The sequence below is a fragment of the Bombina bombina genome, chromosome 2 (genome assembly GCF_027579735.1).
Source record: "Bombina bombina isolate aBomBom1 chromosome 2, aBomBom1.pri, whole genome shotgun sequence".
NCBI lineage: Eukaryota > Metazoa > Chordata > Amphibia > Anura > Bombinatoridae > Bombina > Bombina bombina.
This window is the reverse complement of record NC_069500.1, coordinates 698856418-698884218: the sequence shown is the minus strand read 5'-3', so window position 1 is coordinate 698884218 and position 27801 is coordinate 698856418. Positions and strand designations below refer to the sequence as shown.

The following is a 27801-nucleotide window of genomic DNA, read 5'->3' as shown; positions in this document are numbered from 1 at the left end:
AAAGGGGCATAGAAAAGCCAATGACTAATGCAAACTGTTCTGGAGAGTTGTTGTATTTATACAATAAAGTTCCATTCATGCACCCATACAAATATTGTATCATAAAATCCAGCTCATATTGAAAACACTTAAAAAAATACAAATTGTGTCACTTGAAATAGGCTCTTGAGAAAGAACTCCTATATGAAAAAGGCATAAACACCATGAAAAAATAGAGCTTTACTAAACTAACACACTTATGTGCCCCACTGTAAACTGTATAAAGGCTTGGTTTTCACATACAATAAGAGAACACAGAGTGTTATACAGTGTTATATATTACTGCTATTGTAAATTATTGTAGTGACAGACTAAAAATTGTGATGTTTGTTGAGACAACAAAATACATATCTATAGAAAAGTTCAATCCAGTGTTGATAGCACAAGTACTCATCTGAAAAGTGATCATCAAATAGTAACAAATTACCTCAGGTTACTTTAACCATTCTGGTATATTGTGGAAAATATTAATTTCACCATTATCAAAGTTTATAGAATTCTGCAGTAACTGATATAATGATACATGATAGAGAATAAATGACCAATACTGTAAACTGGAAGACTGTAAGGCAAAACAAAGTATTATCTACTCAATCCCCACCAATAACTTCAAACTATCAAATTGAATTGTTAATGAATCATTTCTGAGCAAAATGTGACCATAATACTGAGAAACTACACTGTAATCATTTGAAACTAAGTAGTTCATACTAACTGAATTAAAATATACTAATTATATGTAAATATTTCATTTTATGCTGCATACAGTGAGATAGATTAATTATCAGGCCTTTAGAGCCTTTTCAATCTCTCTGCAGTCTCATAAACTCTTAAATTAATCTATGCAGACTGTTCAATAAAGAATAGAGAGATGATAAAACTTTGGTAAATATGTTGTAGAGCTTAGCAGAGAATATGGTAAGAAAAAGAGAGGCTGTTGTCGCTTCGAGCCCAGTGTTCTCATTTCCAGTAGCCAAATACCCTAACAGGGCTCAATTTTAAGATATCCCTGCATGGGTTAATTAATAAGTCAGTCATCTCTATTGATTCCCCTGTGTGCAAGAAGAGGGTATATTAAAAAGCTGGCCTGTTTAAGACACTTATGAACTCATGATGAGAAATGCTATTTTATATTGTATCAAAGACAATAATTTAATGGATTATCTTCCCCACGCCAAATGTAAAAACTGAGTCTATAGTTATATATTAGAAATATATCTTGGATACTGTGTATTTTCAATTGTGCAAAAAATACTTAAATCACAATTTAAAGGGGCATATCCAACCAATAATATAAATGTAAAAAATGCAGTGTGGTTATGAATGGGCTATTCTGACTTAGCTTGCATTCTTTTACAATTTTTGAGTATGCCTCATCCAAACCGACTATTTTTATTATCATGTCTTAGTCAACAAAGTTGGTCATTTCAAGAGCATGTGGCATATATGGACTGATTAAATATGGTATTAATAATTTAGAAAACATATATGCTCTGTAAATAAAACATAAATAACCCAACTGCAAGGCAATGAAGGTATAGTCTCTTCCAGTTCATAGTATTGTATAGTGAGTGTCACTATATGTTATCAGAATTTGGCAGTTTCTTTGCTGTTTGAAGTTAAAGGAGAAGAGTGATCACATGACAACACAGCATTTACAAGGATTTTTCTTGTCCGTACCTGGTAGGGGCTCTGTAGCGAGACTCTCTTCTTTACCTTCTGGTGATGAAGGCTCTGTAGTCTCAGTAAGTAGCTTCCCAGATACAAGTTCTGCTGCATTCCCATCCATAGTGGACATATCAGTCACTGTTTTCTCCCGCAAAGACTTTTCATCGTCTTCATCAATAAGAACAAGTTCAGCTTTGATTGTGTCATCATAGCCCAGAACTTTTTTAGTCTCCTCCTCATCATCGATGCTCTGATAGCCCATAAAGATCATTGTTACAGGTTGATCTAAGGTGGCCTCTGGAACTCCATTCCCAGTGCTTTTTGCATGTTCATGTCCAGGATTTATGGGAAACCCTTTGGCAGATTTATGTACAAATTCTAATTTTGCTTCCTTAAAGTGTATTTGTTCTTTGATATGACTAGGGTTTCCTTCGATAATTACAGTTCTTTTTTGTACAGAATCAATTCCTTGATCATCTATTATGTGTGATTGTGCAGATTTCTGTATAAGGTCATCTACATCCTTTGTACTTAACTTATGTACACCATTCTCTACCACAGCACCCGCATGATGAACCTCATAGACTACTTTGTTACCATCATCATAGACCTTTATTCCTCTTTGACGAGCCCCCTCTGGGTCTATTGCTGACGTAGAGAGAATTTTGGTCTCCCCTGTCTTTCTGTCTTTCTCCACATTAATTTCCATGGCGTACAATGCTTGAATGGAAACAAGAGAGGAAGTGCAAGTTACAACACATAAAGCAAGTGAGGGGTTAATTGGCAAACATAGACAGTACCAAATGTGCACCTATAACACAGTAACAATGAAACATTGCATGTTAGAGTTTGTACAAGGTATCTGAGAAATGTTAAGTCAATAGTATTATGAGTGAGCAAGATATCAGCAGACGTTGCCTGTGTACACACAATTAACTGTGATGTATCGCTTTGCATTACAAACCTGGGTGAGAAACAAAGTGATATTGCCACGTGACATATGCCAAATAAGAGTGATACGATGTGACATGCAGATTTATACTTTATAACATATAACAAGAGAGGGAACATAGAAGTTTTATGGGGCTATACCTTAGGTTTTTTTCATACTCCATCCACAAAATATGTATCGGGTCAAAGTTGCTTTGTTGTTTAATAGAAATGGAATAGAAATATTTATCGCAGTGTGTCCAACTAGCCTAATCCGTTGTTTTCAGTAGTAAACAAACGTATTGTTATAAAGGACATTAAACAAATATGTTTGTATTAAAAACATCAATTAAACATGGTAGTATCTTTGTTTTTAAACTGGTTAGAAACTAACAGGAAATGTTTACTGGATAGGTTGTTCACTGGCTGATATGGGCAGCTGTATTAAGTGGGTTGTAGTTTCATTCAGGACAGGGGCCTTCATTTAATAAAACCTGTAATACATGTTCAAGTCTTAAAGGACAGGGGTAGCTTGGACATTACAAATAAAACTTTAATAATTCCTATTTTTATTATTTCATAGGCCTCCAACTATTATATATATATTTAGGGAAAAAAGTGCTTTCTAATGATGTACTGTTTTAATAGATGTCTTTTAAACATTTTCAACCTTTTTTTTTTTTACGAACTCTTACAAAAAAAAAACAAAAACTACACATATATATACAGGGCTTGAAATTTCCATTGGTCTAGTGGTCCCGGACGACTTAGAAATTGCAGCGGAACGACTTAGAAAGTTGACTTTTTCTATCTTTAACATTGAGAACATTGAGTAGACTACTAACATTTTCCCTCCTGACTAGTTAACCATAGTGATATTCTTCCACCCATGCATCTATCTTTCTATCTATCTATCTATCTATCTATCTATCTATCTATCTATACTGTATATATATTAACACATATGTAAAATGCATCAAGCAAAATCCATCCATGTGTGTGTGTGTGTATTTATATATATATATATATATATATATATATATATATATATATATATATATACATATACACACATATATGTCATCTTTGGAACCAATTATTAATAAATACAGAAGAGGTCTGTATGCAGACTTAATGCTAGATGAAGATACCACATGTAGGGTTGCCACCTCAGCCATGTTTTCCTGGACATTTATGAGTAACACATGCTGCAGGGTGCGCAGAGGGAAACATGGACAGCACAAAAATAGTGACCCTGAACAGCACAATTCATGTTTCTCCCTGCACGCCCTGCAGCATGTGTAACTCATAAGTGTCCAGGAGATCATGGCCGAGGTGGCAACCCTAACCACATGTGGTATTTTAAATTGTTAATTCTATTATCAACCTGACTTTGTTCCCTTGGTATCTACTTAGGTTGGCTCAGGATCATGTAGATATCTTGAGCATTATATGGCAACAGTGTTACAATAAAATTGTATGATTTATCTGAATCAGAAAAGTTTCATGTTGACTTTTATACCCGTTTATGAACTTTATACAAATATAAGATAAAACATGTTAAACAACCTTAAAGGGACACAACATATTTTAATTTTAGGATATTTTTTGTTGTCTTGTGTTTGAATAACATCAACAAAGTGTAAACATTTTCAAATCAAATTAACACCACCACCCACTATAATTCTAAGGTTTATAAAAAATTAAAAAGCAAATGTAACAGTATATATAAACCAAACTAGATTTTCCAGCTCCAAACTGCTAGATGTAGTAGAAACACACACAAAAAAATAGGTAATGATATATAAACTGTATCTCTAGATATAAAGATTCTTGTGTTTAACACCTGTGGATTTTTCTTCCATTCTTATTATAACTGTTAAATTAATTTAATGTACACATTTTGTTAGTTAGATATATTGCAGTAAGGCTGTTTCATTGCACATGTTCATGATTCACTGATGTATAAAACAACTGTGGTTCTACACGATTTACCTTTGTTATCTGTTAATACTTTGGGTATATCAAATATAATGTGTGCTCAGTTTTAGTCCAAATATAAGAAAACATATAAGCTTTTCATATTGGGACATTTCCATTGGGAGTGTGAAGATTATCCTGTATCATTTATGCTTAAAACTGCAGCTTGAAATGGGACCAAAAGTCATGGGAACGTTTCGTTCTGTAAACTGACAGTTTATCCTTTTTCTTTTCTTTTTCTTTTATTAAATAAACACAATGCACATTTGCTTCCTTAAAAGCACCAAAATGCGTTGGACAAAATCTTCAAAATGTAATAAATATATAGATGGATTGTTGTGTATAGCAGAATGACATCATAGACTAACGCATATTTACATAAAAACAAGAAGGTATTAATGCTGATCTATGCAAATTGTTGCAATAAAGACACACTTTGGCAGCAAGAAAATGAAGAACTTTTAATATAAATATACAGTATATGAATGTTTAGCGTATCCTTATTTACACAGTAGGGTACAGGGCTATAAAGTGGCCATACAATGCTTGTTATACACCCCCAAAGACTTCTCTGGATGTTGAGGGACATTTGGATACAATTTTGTTTTGATAAAAAAGGAGCAGTGATGATCTTAAACCAGCAAGTTAAATGTCACGTTACATCAAATCATATGATATAGGGATATAGGTATGATATAGGTATGATATAGGGATATAGGTATGATATAGGTATGATATGAGTATAATATAGGGATATAGGTATGATATAAGTATGATATAGGTATGATATAGGGATATAGGTATGATATAGGTATGATATAGGGATATAGGTATGATATAGGGATATAGGTATGATATAGGTATGATATAGGTATGATATAGGTATGATATAGGGATATCGGTAAGAATAAACTGCATCACACCCTATAAATATCTATACAGTAACACAATACATCAACTTCTTAGAAAAATCATTCCTAGTTAATAGAATTTCTAAAAAATAATACACCTTCAAGTGACACGGAAATTGCAATGTGACCTGCCCATGTGAAAACAAAACACTCATTTTATTTCTGCAAACCATTTTTCTTTTTCTTATAATTGTGGCACATCATTTTAAAACCAATGCCAAGGAAAGTTTGCCAAGCAGCAGATATACTGTATGTAGGATACATCACAGTGTCTTGTAATATGATTGTATTTTCATACGTGTAAGCTGTAGTATAAAATAGAGGTGCAAATCCTCAAATCCATCATTCCAAATTCCAGAATTATTCAGAAATCCACACTTTTTCATTATTATTATTTTTTAAATAAAATTATTAAAAATTACAATTTTCTCCCACCACAAAGTTATAATCTTCTATGTATGCTTTTTTCTTCTTAAAATGCAAATGCTAATCTATAATTATTTAAACAACATCTATTACCTTTCTGATTACTGTACTGCACTTTCTGATGGTATTATGATGGTATTATGATGGTATTATGATGGTATTATGTATACAAAAGTTTTACACATGGAATAAAACTACCTTTAAGTTACATGTAAAAGCTGTATAATGACATGTAAATATTGCCTAAATGACATATGATATTGTTGTTAACACTATGGGGTCAATTTATCAAGCTCTGTACGGAGCTTGATGCCCCGTGTTTCCGGCGAGCTTTCATGCTCGCCGGAAACAGAAGTTATGAAGCAGCGGTCTAAAGACTGCTGCTCCATAACCTGTCTGTCTGCTCTGAGGCGGCGGACAAAAATCAACCCAATCGAATATGATCTGGTTGATTGACACCCCCTGCTAGCGGCCGATTGGCCGCAAATCTGCAGGAGGTGGCATTGCACTAGCAGTTCACAAGAGCAGTTGGTGCAATGATAAATGCCAACAGCGTATGCAGCGGACACGATACGCTACATCGTATAATGTCCGCTCGCACATTAATAAATTGACCCCTTTGTCTCATCCCCTCTCCAAAATGTGCCATTTTACAGACACAAATATTTCAAAATCCAAACTATTCCGAAATCCAAACCTTTTTTATGGTCCCAAGCAGTTTGGATAAAAGTTTTTGTATCTCTATTATATTATGGAACAGCAGCAATAGATTTTGTCAATGTGTGTTGTACCACTGATGATTAACACTTGTCACTGTTTTCTGGAAAGCAGTATAAGAAGGTTCTTTTAAACTTGTGCTGGTAAATAGTGCTGACTTGTAAGAGATTTCAGCTTACAAAAAGAAATTCAAGAACATGTGAAGTTATTCATAAAGATCAATAAAATTTTTTTTTAATAAAGCTGTTTTCAAACATTTTTGAACAATGTTGATGATATAAAAGTAAAAAGTAGAACTCTGTGCTATAATAATTGTACACATTAAACAACACAGGCAGAAAGGCTTCTGTAGAGCCCCATATACGTTTTCATTGCCATTACCAAACAGAAATAATGAGTAGTTCTATGACAAATAATACTTACCAGGTAGCCTTGTTGCCCCGTCACACATAAGAGGTGTCTCGTCTTTTTGTGAGTACAGACTTGTGAGGTCAGGGATCTGTGAGTAGATGTAGCTCACCGCATCTATCATTAAGAACAGAGCACAAAAAAATAGGTTAGTAACATTGGGAAGCCCGGCAGCCACTGCAGTGCTTAGACAGCAGAGTGTTAACTTATTAGCCTGCACAATAGGCATGAGAGCTTTCTACTGTATAATTGGATCAAAGTAAACAAAGTGCAGATTCATTGCCTTGTGATAGCAATTCAATAGACTAGCTGAGGTAGGAGGGAACAGGACCAGCGCGCCCAAGCTGCAGAATAGTGCCCATGTGCTGGGTTATTTGGGGGAAATGTGGATTTTATCCGGTCAGTGACCTACAGGAGAAACTAATTCGGAGGTAAGTGATATATCTGCTAACAGAGCCAGGAGCTGGAATATGTCAAATTAAACTGAACAGCTAATGCATGTACCTAATATCTGTATATGAGCTGGAAATGCTGTAGTGCTCCATTTTTGTACAAATCGCGCCTTTTTCATTTTTATTTTAATATTTGATTTGCAGTCACACTCACATTTGTTACTAACAGTACTTGTGTTTTCAAAACTGGGTTTTAAAATGTGATTTCCATTTCCATCCACTCCACTGCTAAACCATCTGAATGCCAATTGTATGTTGCACTGTTTTTTATCTCTATATTTTCACTTTTAAACACTCACAAGTATTGTTTTTAACAATATTTTTATTAACTGTTAGGGCCACTTCCATTTTGGCATGTTCTTACGAGATTGCCACTAAGGGTTTTCTATTGAAAGAATTGAAACAATACTTGTAAATGTTTAAAAGTAAACATATATCAATAGAAAAATGGTGCCCAGTCTGCCTATCATGCTACCATTTAGATGGTTTAGCAGTGGTGTGGATGGAATTGGATTGCAATAGGGTTTTATGAAACTCACAATTGTGTGATCCCATTTTAAAACCTGGTTTTGAAAATGCAAGTACTGTTAGTAACAAACACAAAAGTACAAGTGTGACATTAAATTGAATATTAAAATAAAAATTAAAACACGCCATTTGTAGATGTTGGGGCCCTGATGTGACTTTTGAAGCATGCCCATCATGCCAAGATACATATAGCAATCATATGGTTAATCACAGGTGAGGATGGATTCAGGATGCAATAGGTATTTCACACATGTAATTTAGTTTTTTTCTTGCACAGTTAACAAAGGTGTTGCTTCAACAGACCTTTACTGTGACCTTAAGAGGTATGAATGGGCTATTGTGTCAATCTATTTTAAAACAGGTACTTAACACACTTTTCAGGGGCTTTACTGTTGAAAAGGCATTAGCGGCTATGGTCTTTTAACAAACAAATCAATTTTGCATTGTAATCACCCAAGAAGCTTGATGATCGATTCGCACAGAGAGCCAAAAGTCATTTCAGGAGCAAATTCTCAAATGGTTTTGTTGTTGATATTGTTCACTCCCAAACCCGCACAACTTTTTAACTGCCTTGTAAATTTCCTGATTTCAAAATCCGAAATCTTAAAGGGACAGTCTAGACCCAATACATAATTTTGACTATGCATTGTTACATACAAGAGAAGCATCCTGCAACTGGCCCCACATCTATAAGCTTGTAAGAAGTACATGAGACATTTAAATATTCATTGTTTGTTTGGAGCCAAAATGGCCACCATGCTCCACCCACAAATATATTTTGGTATGTTAAGCTTCTTCAATCACAATCGACTCGTGAATACATTTTCCTACTTGCTCATGCTGATTTGTGCATGTGTAATTTAAAATAGCTGACTGAAAAATATTAAACCTGCACAGCTAAACTGTCATAAAAGAAAACAGCTGGACAAGAAGAAAGCTGTGGGCGGAGCTTGGTGGCCATTTTCAGCTGCTAACAAATTATGTTTTCTTAAAAGTTTTATGTAATTCTTACAACTTGATAGATGTGGAACCTGTTGCAGGATGCTTGTCTGGTATGTAACAACAAGTAAAAAAGAATAAGTAGACTGTCCCTTTAAATTTTCAGGATTAAAGGGACATTAAACACTTTGAGATGGTAATATAAAAGGATAAATTGTATATATAAAAAAAACCTCTGCAATATACTTTCATTATTTATTTTGTTCCCTTTTCCTGTAATTCCATTCTGAAATTGTGAGCATTTCAGTTCCTGTTAGAATTGGAAGTGCAGAACACTGTTGTATTCCACACAGCCATTGAATGCACACTCTAGTGACCTATTTGTAACTGTCCCTAATTGGCCACAGCAGAGAAGGTAACCTAAGTTACAACATGGCAGCTCCCATTTTTTTTTTATAGAAACTAAAACGTTACACTTATTTTGTCACTATTTAAACAGCTAATAAAACTTTAAACAATACATCTACATGCTATTATCAAACTAATCTTGTCTTTGAATGCATCATTCTATCTAGCATTTATTTAATTTATTGTCCCTTTAATACTGATTAATAGCACAATGGTGTTTTTAAGGAGGTTAGCAATTATATCACAGGTTGAATTACAGTAGGTGTGTATGTCTCTTTAAGGGATTTTAACAGGTTTATTATCAGTATACTGGGCTAGTGTGTTTGTTGGGTTATTGATAATGTAAAGTGATGCTGATAAATAATTAGATTGTGATCCAAAGGGCTCATCTGCTGCCCTTTACATACACATAATTATAAAACAATAGATTGTGATCAATCTATAAGTGTTTAATCCTGTTTAACAATAAAGGTTAAAGGGATATGAAACCCAACATTTTCTTTCATGATTCAGATAGAGCATACCATTGTAATTAATTTTCCAATTTACTTCTGTTATCTAATTTGCTTTATTGTCTTGGTATCCTTAGCTGATGAAGCAGCAATGTACTACTGGGAGTTAGCTAAATGCCAAAGGTGAGCCAATAACATGAGGCATATACTGTATGTGCAGCCACCAATCAGCTGCTCCTGAATCTACCTAGGTATCTTTTTCAACAAAGGGCATCAAGAAAACAAAACAAATTAGATAATAAAAGTGAATTAGAAAGTTGTATACAATCACATGCTCTATCCAAAACCTGAAAGAAAAAAATTGTGTATCATGTCCTTTAAACACATACACCTAGATTACGAGTTTTGCGTTAACAGGGGTGCGGTGCTAACGAGCAGTTTTCCCTCACCGCTCACTTGCAGACAGCGCTGGTATTACAGGTTTTAAGAAACCCGGCGTTAACTACAAAAAATGAACGAAGAGCAAAATTTAGCTCCACATCTCACCTCAATACCAGCGCTGCTTACGTTAGCGGTGAGCAGGTAAAACGTGCTTGTGCACGATTTCCCCATAGGAATCAATGGGGGAGAGCCGGCTGAAAAAAAACCTAACACCTGCAAAAAAGCAGCGTTCAGCTTCTAACGCAGCCCCATTGATTCCTATGGGGAAATAAAAGTTATGTCTATACCTAACACCCTAACATCAACCCCGAGTCTAAACACCCCTAATCTAACACTTATTAACCCCTAATCTGCTGCCCCCAACATCGCCGACACCTACATTATATTATTAACCCCTAATCTGCCACTCCGGACACCGCCGCCACCTACATTATACTTATGAACACCTAATCTGCCGCCCCCCAACATCGCCGAACCCTACATTATATTTATTAACCTCTAATCTGCCGCCCCCAATGTCGCCGCAACCTAACTACATTTATTAACCCCTAATCTGACGCCCACAACGTCGCCACCACTATAATAAAGTTACTAACCCCTAAACCTAAGTCTAACCCTAACCGTAACACCCCCTAACTTAAATATAATTACAATAAATCTAAATAAAATTAATACAATTCACTAAATTATTCCTATTTAAAACTAAATACTTATCTATAAAATAAACCCTAAGCTAACTACAATATAACTAATAGTTACCTTGTAGCTAGCATAGGGTTTATTTTTATTTTACAGGCAACTTTGTATTTATTTTAACTAGGTACAATAGTTATTATTCAATATCTATTCGGAATTGAAGGGACGCCATCTTGGATGATGTCACTTAAAGGAACCTTCATTCGTCGGGTAGTCGTCGGAAGAAGAGGATGCTCTGCTTCGGATGTCTTGAAGATAGAAGATGCCATCTGGATGAAGACTTCTGCCCGTCTGGAGGACCTCTTCTGCCCGGCTTGGATGAAGACTTCTGCCCGTCTGGAGGACCACTTCTGCCCGGTTGAGTGAAGACATCTCACGGTAGGGTGATCTTCAAGGGGTTAGTGTTAGTTTTTTTTAAGGGGGGATTGGGTGGGTTTTAGAGCTATGCCCCGCAAAAGGCCCTTTTAAGAGCTATTTGTAATTTAGTGTAGGGTATGGTTTTTTTTATTTTGGGGGGCTTTTTTTATTTTGTTAGGGGGATTAGAGTAGGTGTAATTATTTTAAAATCTTGTAATTATTTTATTATTTTCTGTAATTTAGTGGGGTTTTTTTTCGTACTTTACATAATTTTTTAAAATTGTAATTAATTGTATTTAGTTTAGGTAATTAATTTAATTATAGTGTAGTGTTAGGTGTAATTGTAACTTAGTTTAGGTTTTATTTTACAGGTAAATTTGTCTTTATTTTAACTAGGAAGTTATTAAATAGTTAATAACTATTTATTAACTATTGTACCTAGTTAAAATAAATACAAAGTTGCCTGTAAAATAAAAATTAACCTTAAGCTAGCTACAATGTAACTATTAGTTATATTGTAGCTAGCTTAGGGTTTATTTTATAGGTAAGTATTTAGTTTTAAATAGGAATAATTTAGTGAATTGTATTAATTTTATTTAGATATATTGTAATTATATTTAAGTTAGGGGTGTTAGGGTTAGACTTAGGTTTAGGGGTTAATACATTTAATATAGTGACGGTGACGTTGGGGGCGGCAGATTAGGGATTAATAAATGTAGGTAGGTGTCGGTGATGTTAGGGCCGGCAGATTAGGGGTTAATAATATTTAAATAGTGTTTGCGATGCAGGAGTGCGGTGGTTTAGGGGTAAATATGTTTTATGCAAGTCCCATTGAAAAAATAGGATACGTAATTGACGTAAGTGGATTTGCAGTATTTCCGAGTCTGGTCAAAAAAGTGAGCGGTACACCTGCGGGCATACCAGCAGGCGTTAAAAAGCAGCGTTGGGACCCTAACGTACAAATTGTAATCTAGCTGATAGTTAACATATTAACGACCAAGGACGTACAGGGTACGTCCTACAAAAAAATGTCACTCATTGGTTTCAAGCGGTGGAAACGATCGTGATCGCTTCCAGCTGCTTTCAAGGTATTGCAGTGATGCCTCAATATTGAGACATCACTGCAATACCTTTTTTTTACTCACCGATGCAGAGAGAGACACTCTGTGGCCCTCTCTGCCTCAACCAGTGATGGTGCCGATCGTAGGAGCCATAGCAGGGAGGCGGGTGGAAGGCCCATCGCTGGATCACTTCCTGATCTGGTGCGTGTAAGTGGTTGGGAGTGCATGCGCAGGAGGGGGGAGTGCGCATGGGTGCGTGCGCATGCTAGTACTTTAAAATAATATTACATTGAAGGTTATGGGATGGAGGGAGAGGGTAAGGGGGTTAATAAATGTTAAGAAAGGGATCTGAGAGGAGGAGGGGGTAGGCTATTGAGGGGGGGGGGGGCAGCTACACTACAGAAATTTGTTGTTTTTTTTTACCCAAAAAAATAAATAAATAAAAAACACTTTTTTTCTTAGCAAACTGGGTACTGGCAGAAAGCTGCCAGTACCCAAGATGGCAGCAAATAGGTAGAGGGGGGAGGGTTAGAGAGCTGTTTGGGGGGATGAGGGAGGTTGGGGGCTAAGGGGGGATCCAACACTGCAGAATAAATAAAAAAAAAACAGAATTTATGCTTACCTGATAAATTACTTTCTCCAACGGTGTGTCCGGTCCACGGCGTCATCCTTACTTGTGGGATATTCTCTTCCCCAACAGGAAATGGCAAAGAGTCCCAGCAAAGCTGGCCATATAGTCCCTCCTAGGCTCCGCCCACCCCAGTCATTCGACCGACGGACAGGAGGAAATATATATAGGAGAAACCATATGGTACCGTGGTGACTGTAGTTAGAGAAAATAATTCATCAGACCTGATTAAAAAACCAGGGCGGGCCGTGGACCGGACACACCGTTGGAGAAAGTAATTTATCAGGTAAGCATAAATTCTGTTTTCTCCAACATTGGTGTGTCCGGTCCACGGCGTCATCCTTACTTGTGGGAACCAATACCAAAGCTTTAGGACACGGATGAAGGGAGGGAGCAAATCAGGTTACCTAAACGGAAGGCACCACAGCTTGCAAAACCTTTCTCCCAAAAATAGCCTCCGAAGAAGCAAAAGTATCAAATTTGTAAAATTTGGCAAAAGTGTGCAGTGAAGACCAAGTCGCTGCCTTACATATCTGGTCAACAGAAGCCTCGTTCTTGAAGGCCCATGTGGAAGCCACAGCCCTAGTGGAGTGAGCTGTGATTCTTTCAGGAGGCTGCCGTCCGGCAGTCTCATAAGCCAATCTGATGATGCTTTTAAGCCAAAAGGAAAGAGAGGTAGAAGTCGCTTTTTGACCTCTCCTTTTACCAGAATAAACAACAAACAAGGAAGATGTGTGTCTGAAATCTTTTGTAGCCTCTAAATAGAATTTTAGAGCACGGACTACGTCCAAATTGTGTAACAAACGTTCCTTCTTTGAAACTGGATTCGGACACAAAGAAGGTACAACTATCTCCTGGTTAATATTTTTGTTAGAAACAACCTTAGGAAGAAAACCAGGCTTAGTACGCAAAACCACCTTATCTGCATGGAACACCAGATAGGGCGGAGAACACTGCAGAGCAGATAACTCTGAAACTCTTCTAGCAGAAGAAATTGCAACCAAAAACAAAACTTTCCAAGATAGTAACTTAATATCTATGGAATGTAAAGGTTCAAACGGAACCCCTTGAAGAACTGAAAGAACTAGATTTAGACTCCAGGGGGGAGTCAAAGGTCTGTAAACAGGCTTGATCCTAACCAGAGCCTGAACAAATGCTTGAACATCTGGCACAGCTGCCAGTCTTTTGTGTAGTAAGACAGATAAAGCAGAGATCTGTCCCTTTAGAGAACTTGCAGATAATCCTTTCTCCAAACCTTCTTGTAGAAAGGAGAGAATCTTAGGAATTTGTATCTTATTCCATGGGAATCCTTTGGATTCACACCAACAGATATATCTTTTCCATATTTTATGGTAAATCTTTCTAGTTACCGGTTTTCTGGCCTGAACCAGAGTATCTATCACAGAATCTGAAAACCCACGCTTCGATAGAATCAAGCGTTCAATCTCCAAGCCGTCAGATGGAGGGAGACCAGATTTGGATGTTCGAATGGACCCTGAACAAGAAGGTCCTGTCTCAAAGGTAGCTTCCATGGTGGAGCCGATGACATATTCACCAGGTCTGCATACCAAGTCCTGCGTGGCCACGCAGGAGCTATCAAGATCACTGAGGCCCTCTCCTGATTGATCCTGGCTACCAGCCTGGGAATGAGAGGAAACGGTGGAAATACATAAGCTAGGTTGAAGGTCCAAGGTGCTACTAGTGCATCTACTAGAGTCGCCTTGGGATCCCTGGATCTGGACCCGTAGCAAGGAACCTTGAAGTTCTGACGAGACGCCATCAGATCCATGTCTGGAATGCCCCATAATTGAGTTATTTGGGCAAAGATCTCCGGATGGAGTTCCCACTCCCCCGGATGGAATGTCTGACGACTCAGAAAATCCGCCTCCCAGTTTTCCACACCTGGGATGTGGATCGCAGACAGGTGGCAGGAGTGATCCTCCGCCCATTGAATTATTTTGGTCACTTCTTTCATCGCCAGGGAACTCCTTGTTCCCCCCTGATGATTGATATACGCAATGGTCGTCATGTTGTCTGATTGGAACCTTATGAATCTGGCCTTTGCTAGCTGAGGCCAAGCCCTGAGAGCATTGAATATCGCTCTCAGTTCCAGAATGTTTATCGGGAGAAGAGACTCTTCCCGAGACCATAGACCCTGAGCTTTCAGGGATTCCCAGACCGCGCCCCAGCCCACTAGACTGGCGTCGGTCGTGACAATGACCCACTCTGGTCTGCGGAAGCTCATTCCCTGGGACAGATGGTCCAGGGTCAGCCACCAACGGAGTGAATCTCTGGTCTTCTGATCTACTTGAATCATTGGAGACAAGTCTGTATAGTCCCCATTCCACTGTTTGAGCATGCACAGTTGTAATGGTCTTAGATGAATTCGTGCAAAAGGAACTATGTCCATTGCTGCAACCATCAACCCTACTACTTCCATGCACTGCGCTATGGAAGGATGAGGAACAGAATGAAGCACTTGACAAGAGCTTAGAAGTTTTGATTTTCTGACCTCTGTCAGAAAAATCCTCATTTCTAAGGAATCTATTATTGTTCCCAAGAAGGGAACTCTTGTCGACGGAGATAGAGAACTTTTTTCTATGTTCACCTTCCATCCGTGTGATCTGAGAAAGGCTAGAACGATGTCTGCATGAGCCTTTGCCTTTGACAGGGACGACGCTTGTATTAGAATGTCGTCCAAGTAAGGTACTACTGCAATGCCCTTCGGTCTTAGAACCGCTAGAAGGGACCCTAGCACCTTTGTGAAAATCCTTGGAGCAGTGGCTAACCCGAATGGGAGGGCCACAAACTGGTAATGCTTGTCCAGAAAAGCGAACCTTAGGAACTGATGATGTTCTTTGTGGATAGGAATATGTAGGTACGCATCCTTTAGATCCACGGTAGTCATAAATTGACTTTCCTGGATAGTGGGTAGAATCGTTCGAATGGTTTCCATCTTGAACGATGGTACCCTGAGAAATTTGTTTAGGATCTTCAAATCCAAAATTGGTCTGAAAGTTCCCTCTTTTTTGGGAACTACGAACAGATTGGAATAAAATCCCATTCCTTGTTCCTTTATTGGAACTGGGTGTATCACTCCCATCTTTAACAGGTCTTCTACACAATGTAAGAATGCCTGTCTCTTTATTTGGTTTGAGGATAAGTGAGACATGTGGAACCTTCCCCTTGGGGGTAGTTCCTTGAATTCCAGGAGATAACCTTGAGAAACTATTTCTAGCGCCCAGGGATCCTGAACATCTCTTGCCCAAGCCGGAGCAAAGAGAGAGAGTCTGCCCCCCACTAGATCCGGTCCCGGATCGGGGGCTACTCCTTCATGCTGTTTTGTTAGCAGCGGCAGGCTTCTTGGCCTGCTTACCTTTGTTCCAGCCTTGCATCGGTTTCCAGGCTGGTTTGGGTTGTCAGGCATTACCCTCTTGCTTAGAGGATGCAGAATTAGAGGCCGGTCCGTTCCTGAAATTGCGAAAGGAACGAAAATTAGACTTATTTTTAGCCTTGAAAGACCTATCTTATGGAAGGGCGTGGCCCTTTCCCCCAGTGATGTCTGAAATAATCTCTTTCAATTCTGGTCCAAATAGAGTTTTACCTTTGAAAGGGATGTTAAGCAATTTTGTCTTGGATGACACATCCGCTGACCAAGACTTTAGCCAAAGCGCTCTGCGCGCAACGATAGCAAACCCTGAATTTTTCGCCGCTAATCTAGCTAATTGCAAAGCGGCATCTAAAATAAAAGAGTTAGCCAATTTAAGTGCGTGAACTCTGTCCATAACCTCCTCATATGGAGTCTCTCTACTGAGCGACTTTTCTAGTTCCTCGAACCAGAACCACGCTGCTGTAGTGACAGGAACAATGCACGAAATGGGTTGTAGAAGGTAACCTTGCTGTACAAAAATCTTTTTAAGCAAACCTTCCAATTTTTTATCCATAGGATCTTTGAAAGCACAACTATCTTCGATAGGAATAGTAGTGCGTTTGTTTAGAGTAGAAACTGCCCCCTCGACCTTAGGGACTGTCTGCCATAAGTCCTTTCTGGGGTCGACCATAGGAAATAATTTCTTAAATATAGGGGGGGGGGGAACAAAAGGTATGCCGGGCTTTTCCCACTCCTTATTTACTATGTCCGCCACCCGCTTGGGTATAGGAAAGGCGTCGGGGTGCACCGGAACCTCTAGGAACTTGTCCATCTTGCATAATTTCTCTGGAATGACCAAGTTGTCACAATCATCCAGAGTAGATAACACCTCCTTAAGCAGTGCGCGGAGATGTTCTAATTTAAATTTAAATGTCACAACATCAGGTTCAGCTTGTTGAGAAATTTTTCCTGAATCTGAAATTTCTCCATCTGACAAAACCTCCCTCATGGCCCCTTCAGATTGGTGTGAGGGTATGACAGAACAATTATCATCAGCGCCCTCCTGCTCTTCAGTGTTTAAAACAGAGCAATCGCGCTTTCTCTGATAAGTAGGCATTTTGGATAAAATATTTGCTATGGAGTTATCCATTACAGCCGTTAATTGTTACATGGTAATAAGTATTGGCGCACTAGATGTACTAGGGGCCTCCTGCGTGGGCAAAACTGGTGTAGACACAGTAGGAGATGATGTAGTATCATGTTTACTCCCCTCATCTGAGGAATCATCTTGGGCAATTTCATTATCTGTGGCAGTACTGTCCTTACTTTGTTTGGACGCTATGGCACAATTATCACATAAATTTAAATGGGGAGACACATTGGCTTTCATACATATAGAACATAGCTTATCTGAAGGTACAGACATGTTAAACAGGCTTAAACTTGTCAACAAAGCACAAAAAACGTTTTAAAACAAAACCGTTACTGTCTCTTTAAATTTTAAACAGAAAAACACTTTATTACTGAATATGTGTAAAAGTATGAAGGAATTGTTCAAAAATTACCAAAATTTCACCACAGTGTCTTAAAGCATTAATAGTATTGCACACCAAATTTCAGAGCTTTAACCCTTAAAATAACGGAACCGGAGCCGTTTATAAATTTAACCCCTATACAGTCCCAGCTATAGTCTTTGCTGAGACCCAACCAAGCCCAGAGGGGAATACGATACCAATTGACGCCTTCTAGAAGCTTTTCCAGCAATTTTCAGATCCTCACACATGCATCTGCATGCCCTGCTCTCAAAAAAAACAACTGCGCAGTAATGGCGCGAAAATGAGGCTCAGACTACAACTAGGAAGGCCCCCTGACTGGAAAAGGTGTCTAACACAGTGCCTGCCGTTTAATAAACGTTCCCCAAGTTTATAAATGCAAATTGTCAGCATAAATATGAATAAAAAGCCCAAATAAAGCAATCGATTTAGCCCATAAAAATGTCTACCAGTTTTTTAGCCCATATTAAGCCCTTTATTCTGTTTGTTTGACTAAGAAAATGGCTTACCGGTCCCCATGAGGGGAAATGACAGCCTTCTAGCATTACATCGTCTTGTTAGAAATATGGCTAGTCATACCTTAAGCAGAAAAGTCTGCTAACTGCTTCCCCCAACTGAAGTTACTTCATCTCAACAGTCCTATGTGGAAACAGCAATCGATTTTAGTTACTGTCTGCTAAAATCATCTTCCTCTCACAAACAGAAATCTTCATCCTTTTCTGTTTCAGAGTAAATAGTACATACCAGCACTATTTTAAAATAACAAACACTTGATAGAAGAATAAAAACTACATTTAAACACCAAAAAACTCTTAACCATCTCCGTGGAGATGTTGCCTGTGCAACGGCAAAGAGAATGACTGGGGTGGGCGGAGCCTAGGAGGGACTATATGGCCAGCTTTGCTGGGACTCTTTGCCATTTCCTGTTGGGGAAGAGAATATCCCACAAGTAAGGATGACGCCGTGGACCGGACACACCAATGTTGGAGAAATGTATATATATATAAAAAAAAAGCTTTTTATTTTAGTACTGGCAGACTTTATGCCAGTACTTAAGATGTCGGTGACATTTGTGAGGTGGGGAGGGAAGAGAACTGCTTGAGGGGGGTCAAGGAGGGATTAGGGGGTGGGGTATGTCAGGAGGGAGGCTGATCTCTACTTTAAAGCTAAAATTAACCCTACAAGCTACATAATTAACCCCTTAACTGCTGGGCATAATACAAGTGTGGTGCGCAGTGGCATTTAGCAGCCTTCTAATTACCAAAAAGCAATGCCAAAGCCATATATGTCTGCTATTTCTGAACAAAGGTGATTCCAGAGAAGCATTTACAACCATCTGTGCCATAATTGCACAAGTGGTTTGTAAATAATTTCAGTGAGAAACCTAAAGTTAGTGAAAAAGTTAACGATTATTTTTATTTGTTCACATTTGGAGGTTAAATAGTTGCATGAAATATACCAAAATCGGCCTAGTTCAATACTTTGGATTGTTTACTACACTACACTAAAGCTAAAATTAACCCTACAAGCTCCCTACAAGCTACCTAATTAACCCCTTCACTGCTGGGCATAATACAAGTGTGGTGCGCAGCGGCCTTCTAATTACCAAAATGTAATGCCAAAGCCATAAATGTCTGCTATTTCTGAACATAGGTGATCCCAGAGAAGCATTTACAACCATTTGTGCCATAATTGCACAAGCTGTTTGTAAATAATTTCAGTGAGAAACCTAAAGTTTGTGAAAAAGTTAACTTTTTTTTATTTTATCGCATATGGCGGTGAAAAGGTGGCATGAAATATACCAAAATGGGCCTAGATCAATACTTTGGGTTGTCTACTAAAAAAAATATATATACATGTTAAGGGATATTTAAAGGGACAGTCTACACCATAATTTTTATTGTTTTAAAAGATAGATAATCCCTATATTACCCATTCCCCAATTTTGCATAACCAACACAGTTATATTAATATACTTTTAACCTCTGTGATTATCTTGTATCTAAGCCTCTGCAAACTGCCCCTTTATTTCTGTTCTTTTGACAGACTTGCAGTTTAGCCAATCAGTGCCTGCTCCCAGATAACTTCACTTGCATGAGCACAGTGTTAGCTATATGAAACACATGAACTAACACCCTCTAGTGGTGAAAAACTGTTAAAATGCATTCTGAAAAGAGGTGGCCTTCAAGGTCTAAGAAATTTGCATATGAACCTCTTAGGTTAAGCTTTCAACTAAGAATACCAAGAGAACAAAGCAAAATTGGTGATAAAAGTAAATTGGAAAATTGTTTAAAATTACATGCCCTATCTTAATCATGAAAGTTTATTTTGGACTAGACTGTCCCTTTAAGGATTCCTGACAGATATCAGTGTTACAATGTAACTATTGCTAAATTCAGGGGGGGGGGGAATGGTTTGGAAATAGCAAAGTGCTACTTGTACTTATTGCCCTATAACTTGCACAAAAAAAAAGAAGCAAAGAACGTGTAAACATTGGGTATTTCTAAACTCAGGACAAATTTTAGAAACTATTTAGCATGGGTGTTTTTTGGTGGTTGTAGATGTGTAACAGATTTTGGGGGTCAAGGTAAGAAAAAGTTTGTTTTTTTCCATTTTTTCATCATATTTTATGGAAAAAAAAATATAGTAAATTATAAGATATGATGAAAATAATGGTCTATTTAATGGCGAGAAAAACGGTATATAATATGTGTGGGTACAGTAAATGAGTAAGAGGAAAATTACAGCTAAACACAAACACCGCAGAAATGTAAAAATAGCCCTGGTCCCAAACGGTCAGAAACTTGAAAAGTGCTAAGGGGTTAAAGTCAGCTCTGCCAATGTACTACCGATCCTGAGTTGCACATGGTATCATAATTGGTGGCTTTACATGCAGCTTATGGTTGTCAGCTTCTTTTTCAAGGGTGGTTTCATTTTAATAATTCTCTTCTATTGCAGCTATTGTGAGCCTCTAAGTTATTGACCAAATTAGAGTATGATGATAACTTTAAAGCAGTGCCATTGCCGGGGGGGGCACTAGCTCCCAGGATAATGAATGCCCCCCATGTGCCCCAATGGTAGTCATCCCTTGTTTTCCCCCCAGTTTGCAACATGTTCAATTCTACCTGCCCATGAAATAACCTACTCCAACCCACGACAGCAGGGTCCTGCCCTCCTGCACTGGTTCCACCCCCAATTTACCTGTGGGCCTCTATGAAGTGCCCCCCAACATTTAATTTCTAGGTTAAAAGTAAAGAATTCAGTCAGTTTGTCCTGTATTTATTTATGTAAAAGTGGGTCGGTTGGTATGGAGTCATCCAGCTTTCAAAGGTTATAGGGATGCTTGGCCAATTTATAGGGCAACTGACAACAGCATGGTTTGACCAAGTCATCTGGCTTATTTTACTAAACATATATGATTTAATGTGTTTATCTAATGTGAATATGTTTGGTAACAAAGACAAAGCCCAGTTGTAAAACCATGAATTAGCATGTCAAACTCTAAAAGGAACATTTATCAATATTGCTTGACTTTTACATTTTTCAAATTTATCAAGATTGCAGGTAAACTAGTTCATGAATAGAGAACTGGTCAGCCAGCAATTTACACTTGTGATACAGCATTATGTGGCAAAATTTAACATTGCACAAAAGCTCTCTTGTGCAATGTAGCCCCTGCTCTTGCGCAATTGGTAGAGTGGGAGATGCCAATCACCACACCCCGTACAAGCAAGTGTCTGAGTGATTTATCCCCCCACAAGATGACATACAAGATGAAGAAGCAGATTTGTGGTTGTGGCAAAATCTCATAAGCTGCAAATGCAGCTTTATAAATCTTTCTCTAAACAATAGTTATCCACACCATAGTTGTGCAGTGTACTAATGTAAAAAAAGTTTTGGTCTTCAGTATTGTATGGGTACATTCTGTATTATTATATTGTTGTGATCTATAGTATTACTTAGCCAATATGGTTTACTGACTAGATTTGGTATTAATGGGATAACAGAGTCAAATATAAAGTATATTGAGGCTATACAACCCCAGAATACATTTTAACCCTTTGAGTGCTAACGACGGCTCTGAGCCGTCACAGAGTTTCCCACTCAGAGCCGTCACTTGCACTCTCCCACCTTGAGGGAGATATGGGGGCTCCCACCCGCTACCCAGGCGATCGTGCCTGTAGAGTGACAGGCATCGCCGGGGCATCATGACATGATGACGTCACTGCGCAATTTTGTTAACAATTTGTCAATACAAAGTATAGGGAAAGGGGGCATGCTGCTTAGAAGCCTGTATCTCAGGCATCTAAGCAGCTAGAGACCCCCAAGACCCACCATTGAAAAGGTTGAAAAGGTAATCGCCTAACATTTTGTTCACAAAATAAAAAAATAAATTAAATAAATAAATAAAAACTTAGCACCCAGGTGGGAAAGTGCTTAGCACTCCACTTTATAATGCAAAGTGTTATGAAAAAAGTGTGCCCTAGCCTTTTTTTCAAGGATTGGAATCTTGTGCATAAGCTGGGTCCTATGTTTTTAGTTTACTGAGGCTCTGATTGGTAGATTTGCTCCATGCACAGTGAATGGAAAATACCAACCAATCAAAACTGGTAAACACTGAGTATCCAGAGATTGTACATGATGCTGATCTTGGTATTGAAAAAAACAACCTTATTTTTAACCCTTTAAGGACACAGCTTTTAGTTTGCTCAATTGTTTTATGACGGAAAAATTCCATCATATGTCCTTAAGAGGTTAAATACTCATTAGCAGCCTGGCATACATACCTTTTCCATACCTTTTAAGTAACATTTTTCTCTTTGTTATTGAAAAAGTACTATGTTTAAAAATAAAGAACTGCATAAAAACAATTTTAAAATTTCTAGTTGGTAAACACAGGTAAGCAGTGTTTACTTTTACTATTAGTATTAACTTACATTTTTGCAGCTTGAAAAGAGGTTCGAACATAGAGCAAGCAATATAAAAGCAGTTTTTATTAAAGTATTTTGTTATGAACAACTATGTTGTGACAGGAAACTCAGAATTTCCAGTTTTTATACTTGAGATTACATTATAGTGTAAAGCAATACAATTTGAGGTAACAAAAATAGAATTTTGTAATACTCAGAAAATTGTAGATATAATGTTATTTCTATACTGCATGTAAGTGCTTGGCTTCATACAGAGAAACCACAGGGCACAATGAACCTCTTTAAACACACACATCTAAAAGGCGTCAAAACAGCGATAAAAGCTCATAATTGGTACAGGCAAGTGCCGAAACATGACAGTGAAGTCACACTATGATATAATACATTATTCTGAGGTGGGGATTTATTTAAGGGATATGAAACCCAACATTTGTCTTTTGTGTTTCAGACAAAGGGGCCGTATATCAGTTTCCGCGTTAGCCTTCAGGCTTGCCGGAAACAGGAGTTAAGAAACAGCGGTCTTAAGACCACTGCTCCTTAACTCGTCTGCTGCCTCTGAGGCTGCGGACATCAATCCGCCCAATCTCATACGATCGGGTTGATTGACACTCCCTGCTAGCGGCCGATTGGCCGTGAATCTGCAGGGGGCAACATTGCGCAAGCAGTTCACAAGAACTGCTTGTGCAATGATAAATGCAGACAGCGTGTGCCTGGCGGAGATATAAATCACCTCGGCACTCGCTTCTTTGGGGTGATTGACATGCCCTGCTCTTGTGCAACTGGGTGCGCGAGAGCAGGGTGCGGAATTGCACAAGAGAGATTTTCTGCACTTTTTAGTGATGCTGCATCACAAGTGCTGATTGCAGGCGGACGGGCCCTCTACTTGAGAACTTCCTTGCATACAATCTTCATACATTTTTCTCTGAGTGTCTTCACCAGATGATATTCTGAATAGCTATTTTTACACTTTGAAAAAGTAGTCAGCAATAGAATTGCATTCTGTTGTGTGACCATCAGTTACAAAGCTCTTGCATTTGTTTCTCTTAAAGATTAATATAATTAATATCACAATAATGTGAGTATTCAAGCTTTATATAATCTGCTGGTACATGTTTTTCTTTTTAAAATAATTATTAAAGGAATGTGTGCTGTAAATTTTAATACCTGAAAAATTAGCTATATGTCAAAATAAAAATATTGTTAAATACACACAATCTGCAGCTGAAACACAATCTATAATTGAATACTGGATTTCACTGATTTTATAACTCAGTAGATTTTTATGTCACAAGAGTTTGTGATGTCATCACAAATGCAAATTAGTGCACCCTAGGAAATATTTTTCAGAGTTGGCTGGTCTATGGCACCGCTTGGGCTTTGTGAGTGAAGAAGCTGAAGTTGACAAAATAGCAGAACTACAATCTGCTGCTGAGTTAAAGGGACACTGTACACTACATTTTTCTTTGCATAAATGTTTTGTAGATGATTTTTTATATAACCCATCTGGGAGTGTTTTTAACATTCTATAGTTTTTCTTATTTTTTAATAACATTGTGTTAATTTTCAGACTTCTAACCAAGCCCAAAAATGTCAGATGTACTGTATATACGCGTTCACGGCTCCTGTTTATGTTATTTGTCTTTTCATATGCAGGGAAGGGGGAGGGGAAGAGCCAACCCCTTTCACGGGGTGTTACAGCTAACCTCATCAACAGTGCTATATTTATACTGGATTTTTCAATCAGTATCTGTGCATATTCTTCTTTGTAGTAGTGTCTATAACATGCAGTTATATGAGAATTGGTGTATACTGTCCCTTTAATCAAAGAAAACTGCTGCTGAGCTACTCAAAGAAAGAATCACTAGGAAATATATGTTGATAAAATTATTATTACAAAAATCCTTTGGAAGATTCTCTTATCCTTAACAGAAAAATAAGACACCAGCATATGAAGTTTAAAGGGGCAGTCTACTTGAAAAATTGTATTGTTTAAAAAGATAGATAAAACTTTTACAATTCGTTTTCTAACTTTGTTATATTAATATACTTTATAATTTCTAAACCTCTAAATGTCTGCCTGTTTCTAAACCCCAGCAGGCGGCCTCTCATTTCAGTGCATTTTAGCTTTTCACAGCCAGACAATGCTAGTTCATGTTTGGCCGATAGATAACATTGTGCTCACTCCTTTGGAGTTATGCATGTGACAGAACTGATTGGCTAAAATGCAAGCTTGTAAAATCGCTGAGATAAGAGGGCAGTCTGCAAAGGCTTAGATACAAGGTAATCACAGAGGTAAAAAGTATATTAATATAACTGTGTTGGTTATGCAAAACTGGGGAATGGGTAATAAAGGGATTATCTTTTTAAAGAATAACTATTTTCAAGTAGACTGTCCCTTTAATTGTATATTTACTTGGCCAATATTTCTAAGTTTATACAAAAACCTATTAAACCTATTAAAGCACACAAAATACTCATATTTAGATTTATTTCTAATAACATTTCTCAACATGTAAATGTTTCGGACTTGAAAATACTAATTAATAACTAAAATAAATATGACACTTAAATATCTCATTTAGCTCTTGGCTCTGAGATATAGCCCAAGGGTAATGAAAAAGCGGCTTTGGAAGCTTTTAAAGGTGTTGCGCATGGCTTCTGGGTAACTGAAGAGCTGGAAACTATATGACCTTGCAACAACCTTCTAGAAAAAGTATCATCAATGAGGCTGCAACGTGTCACTTAAAATTCACTTTCTCAACTCTCATCTGGACTTCTTCCCTGACAACTGCAGTGCAGTGAATGACGAGCACGGTGAGTTCATCCACAAAGAGATTTCAGCAATGGAACGAAGATATCAGGGTAGGTGGAACGCTTCTATGCTTGTTGACTACTATTGGACAGTGACAAGAGATGCCCCAGAAGAGTACAAGCGACAAGCAAAGAGAAGGAGCGCTCGTGAATAGGACATTATTTCAGATAGTGCTTTCAATTGCTGTATGATTATTCATCTTGTGTTGTTATTTGCGGTTGATTGAATGAAAACAACTTTCATTTATGTTGCATCAAGAAAATATCAGATTGTTGTAATACTGCTTCTAACTATGACCATATTACTGAAGCGCAAGAAGTATATCTCAAAAACTAGAGCTAATAAAAACATCCTGAAATCATATTTGTTTTCCAAGACCTGAAATTAGTAAAGTATGACTCTTTTTAATAAGGAAAGAAACAGTGTAATCTGTAAAATCCTGAATTTTAAATAGAATAAGAACAGACACTATGTAATGCTCTCCAGATTAGCTGTAAATAAATTGGCCTAAATGTATTAAGCTCTAAAGTTGTGAAGTGATTTGCAAAATGGGATTTTAGTGAGATGAGCTTTATAGTAATCACTAAGCATTCAGGCTTCAGTCTCTTTACAGTCTCGTGATTTCTTCACTTTGATTGGGAGCCTCATCTTAAAGGGAGAGGAAACCCTATTCTTGTTAGTATGTGATTTTAAACAACTTTCCAATTTACTTCTATTAGCAAATTGTCTTTGTTCTCTTGATAACCTTTGTTGAAAATCATGGAGGTAGGCTCAGGGGCATGCATGTGTCTGTAGCACTAGATGGCAGAAGTTTTGCAAGAATGTTAGACATTAGCAAGAGCACTTTTTCCTGCCATATAGTGCTCCAGACGTGCACTGCACCTACCTAGGTATCTCGTTAACATAGAATACCATGACAACAAATCAAATTTGATAATAGAAGTACATCGGGAACTTTTTAAAAATTGTGAGGTCTATCTGAATCACAGAAGAAAAATTTGGGGGTTCATGTCCCTTTAATATTATGGAGTTTAAAATATATAATTTATTTTTAAAATCTGTGTCTTAAAGGGACAGTACACTGTAAAATAGTTTTTCCATAAATGTATTTTAAATGACTTCTTATACCAACTGCAGAGTATAAAATATTTGAGAAATTGCATTTTCGAGTTTATTTGTGTATCTGGGGCGCGATCCGATATAGATCGCAGTTTGCGGCGCAAGCGAGGGAACCCACGTCGCCCGCAGTTTCAGCTCGCAACTCGAGCCATCCAATATGCGGCGCCTTCACTTGCTAAAGTAGCGCAAGTCTCACAAACCAGCGATGTCCAGAAATCTGCGTAAGTACAGATTTTTGGAGTCGCCAGTGACTTGCGCCACGTTAGAAACTGCCGGCGCCTATAAAACCTGACTAAAGTCTAAATCACCCGCACTGTCTAACACGCCTCCTAAACATAGCCCGACACGTCTAACACGCCTCCCTAACATAGCCCGACACGTCTAACCCTCTATCCGCTATCCCCCCTCACTATCCTAACAATAAAAAAGCTATTAACCCCTAAACCGCCGCTCCCGTACCCCGCCGCAACCTAATAAAGTTATTAACCCCTAAACCGTCGCTCCCGTACCCCGCCGCCAGCTATATTATATCTATAACCCCCTAAAGTGAGCCCCTAACACCGCCGCCATCTATATTAATATTATTAACCCCTAATGTAAGCCCCTTACACCGCCGCCATCTCTATTAAAATGATTAACCCCTAATTTAATCTACCTACCCCGCCGCCAGCTATATTATCTATATTAACCCTAATTATATTATACAGGTATTACATTATATATATTAACTATATTAACCCTAATTATATTAGGGTTAATATAGTTAATATAGTTACTATAGTATTTATATTAACTATATTAACTCTATCTAACCCTAACACCCCTAACTAAATTTATATTTTCGTTGTGCGCAAAGAGCCACAAAATACCCCATATCACTTGCATGCTAGAATTAGCTTGCCAATCTTAATCTTGTCCTCAGTGTGATGAACAAAAATTAAAATGTACAAAAAAGGGAAATAAACACGTCTGATG

At 37.8% G+C, this 27801-nt stretch overlaps 1 protein-coding gene across 1 annotated transcript in view; it reads right to left on the bottom strand.

Annotated features, from left to right (window-relative positions):
• Window positions 1–602: 602 nt before the first annotated feature.
• PALM2AKAP2 (PALM2 and AKAP2 fusion) overlaps window positions 603–27801 on the bottom strand; it is a 340815-nt gene continuing 313616 nt past the window's right edge. The window contains exons 6-7 of the mRNA XM_053702675.1: window positions 7095–7196; window positions 603–2427 (exon numbers count right to left, since the gene is read on the bottom strand). Of these exons, the coding sequence (XP_053558650.1) occupies window positions 1676–2427; window positions 7095–7196 (854 nt within the window). The 3' untranslated portion in view covers window positions 603–1675. The remainder of the gene's footprint in view (window positions 2428–7094; window positions 7197–27801) is intronic.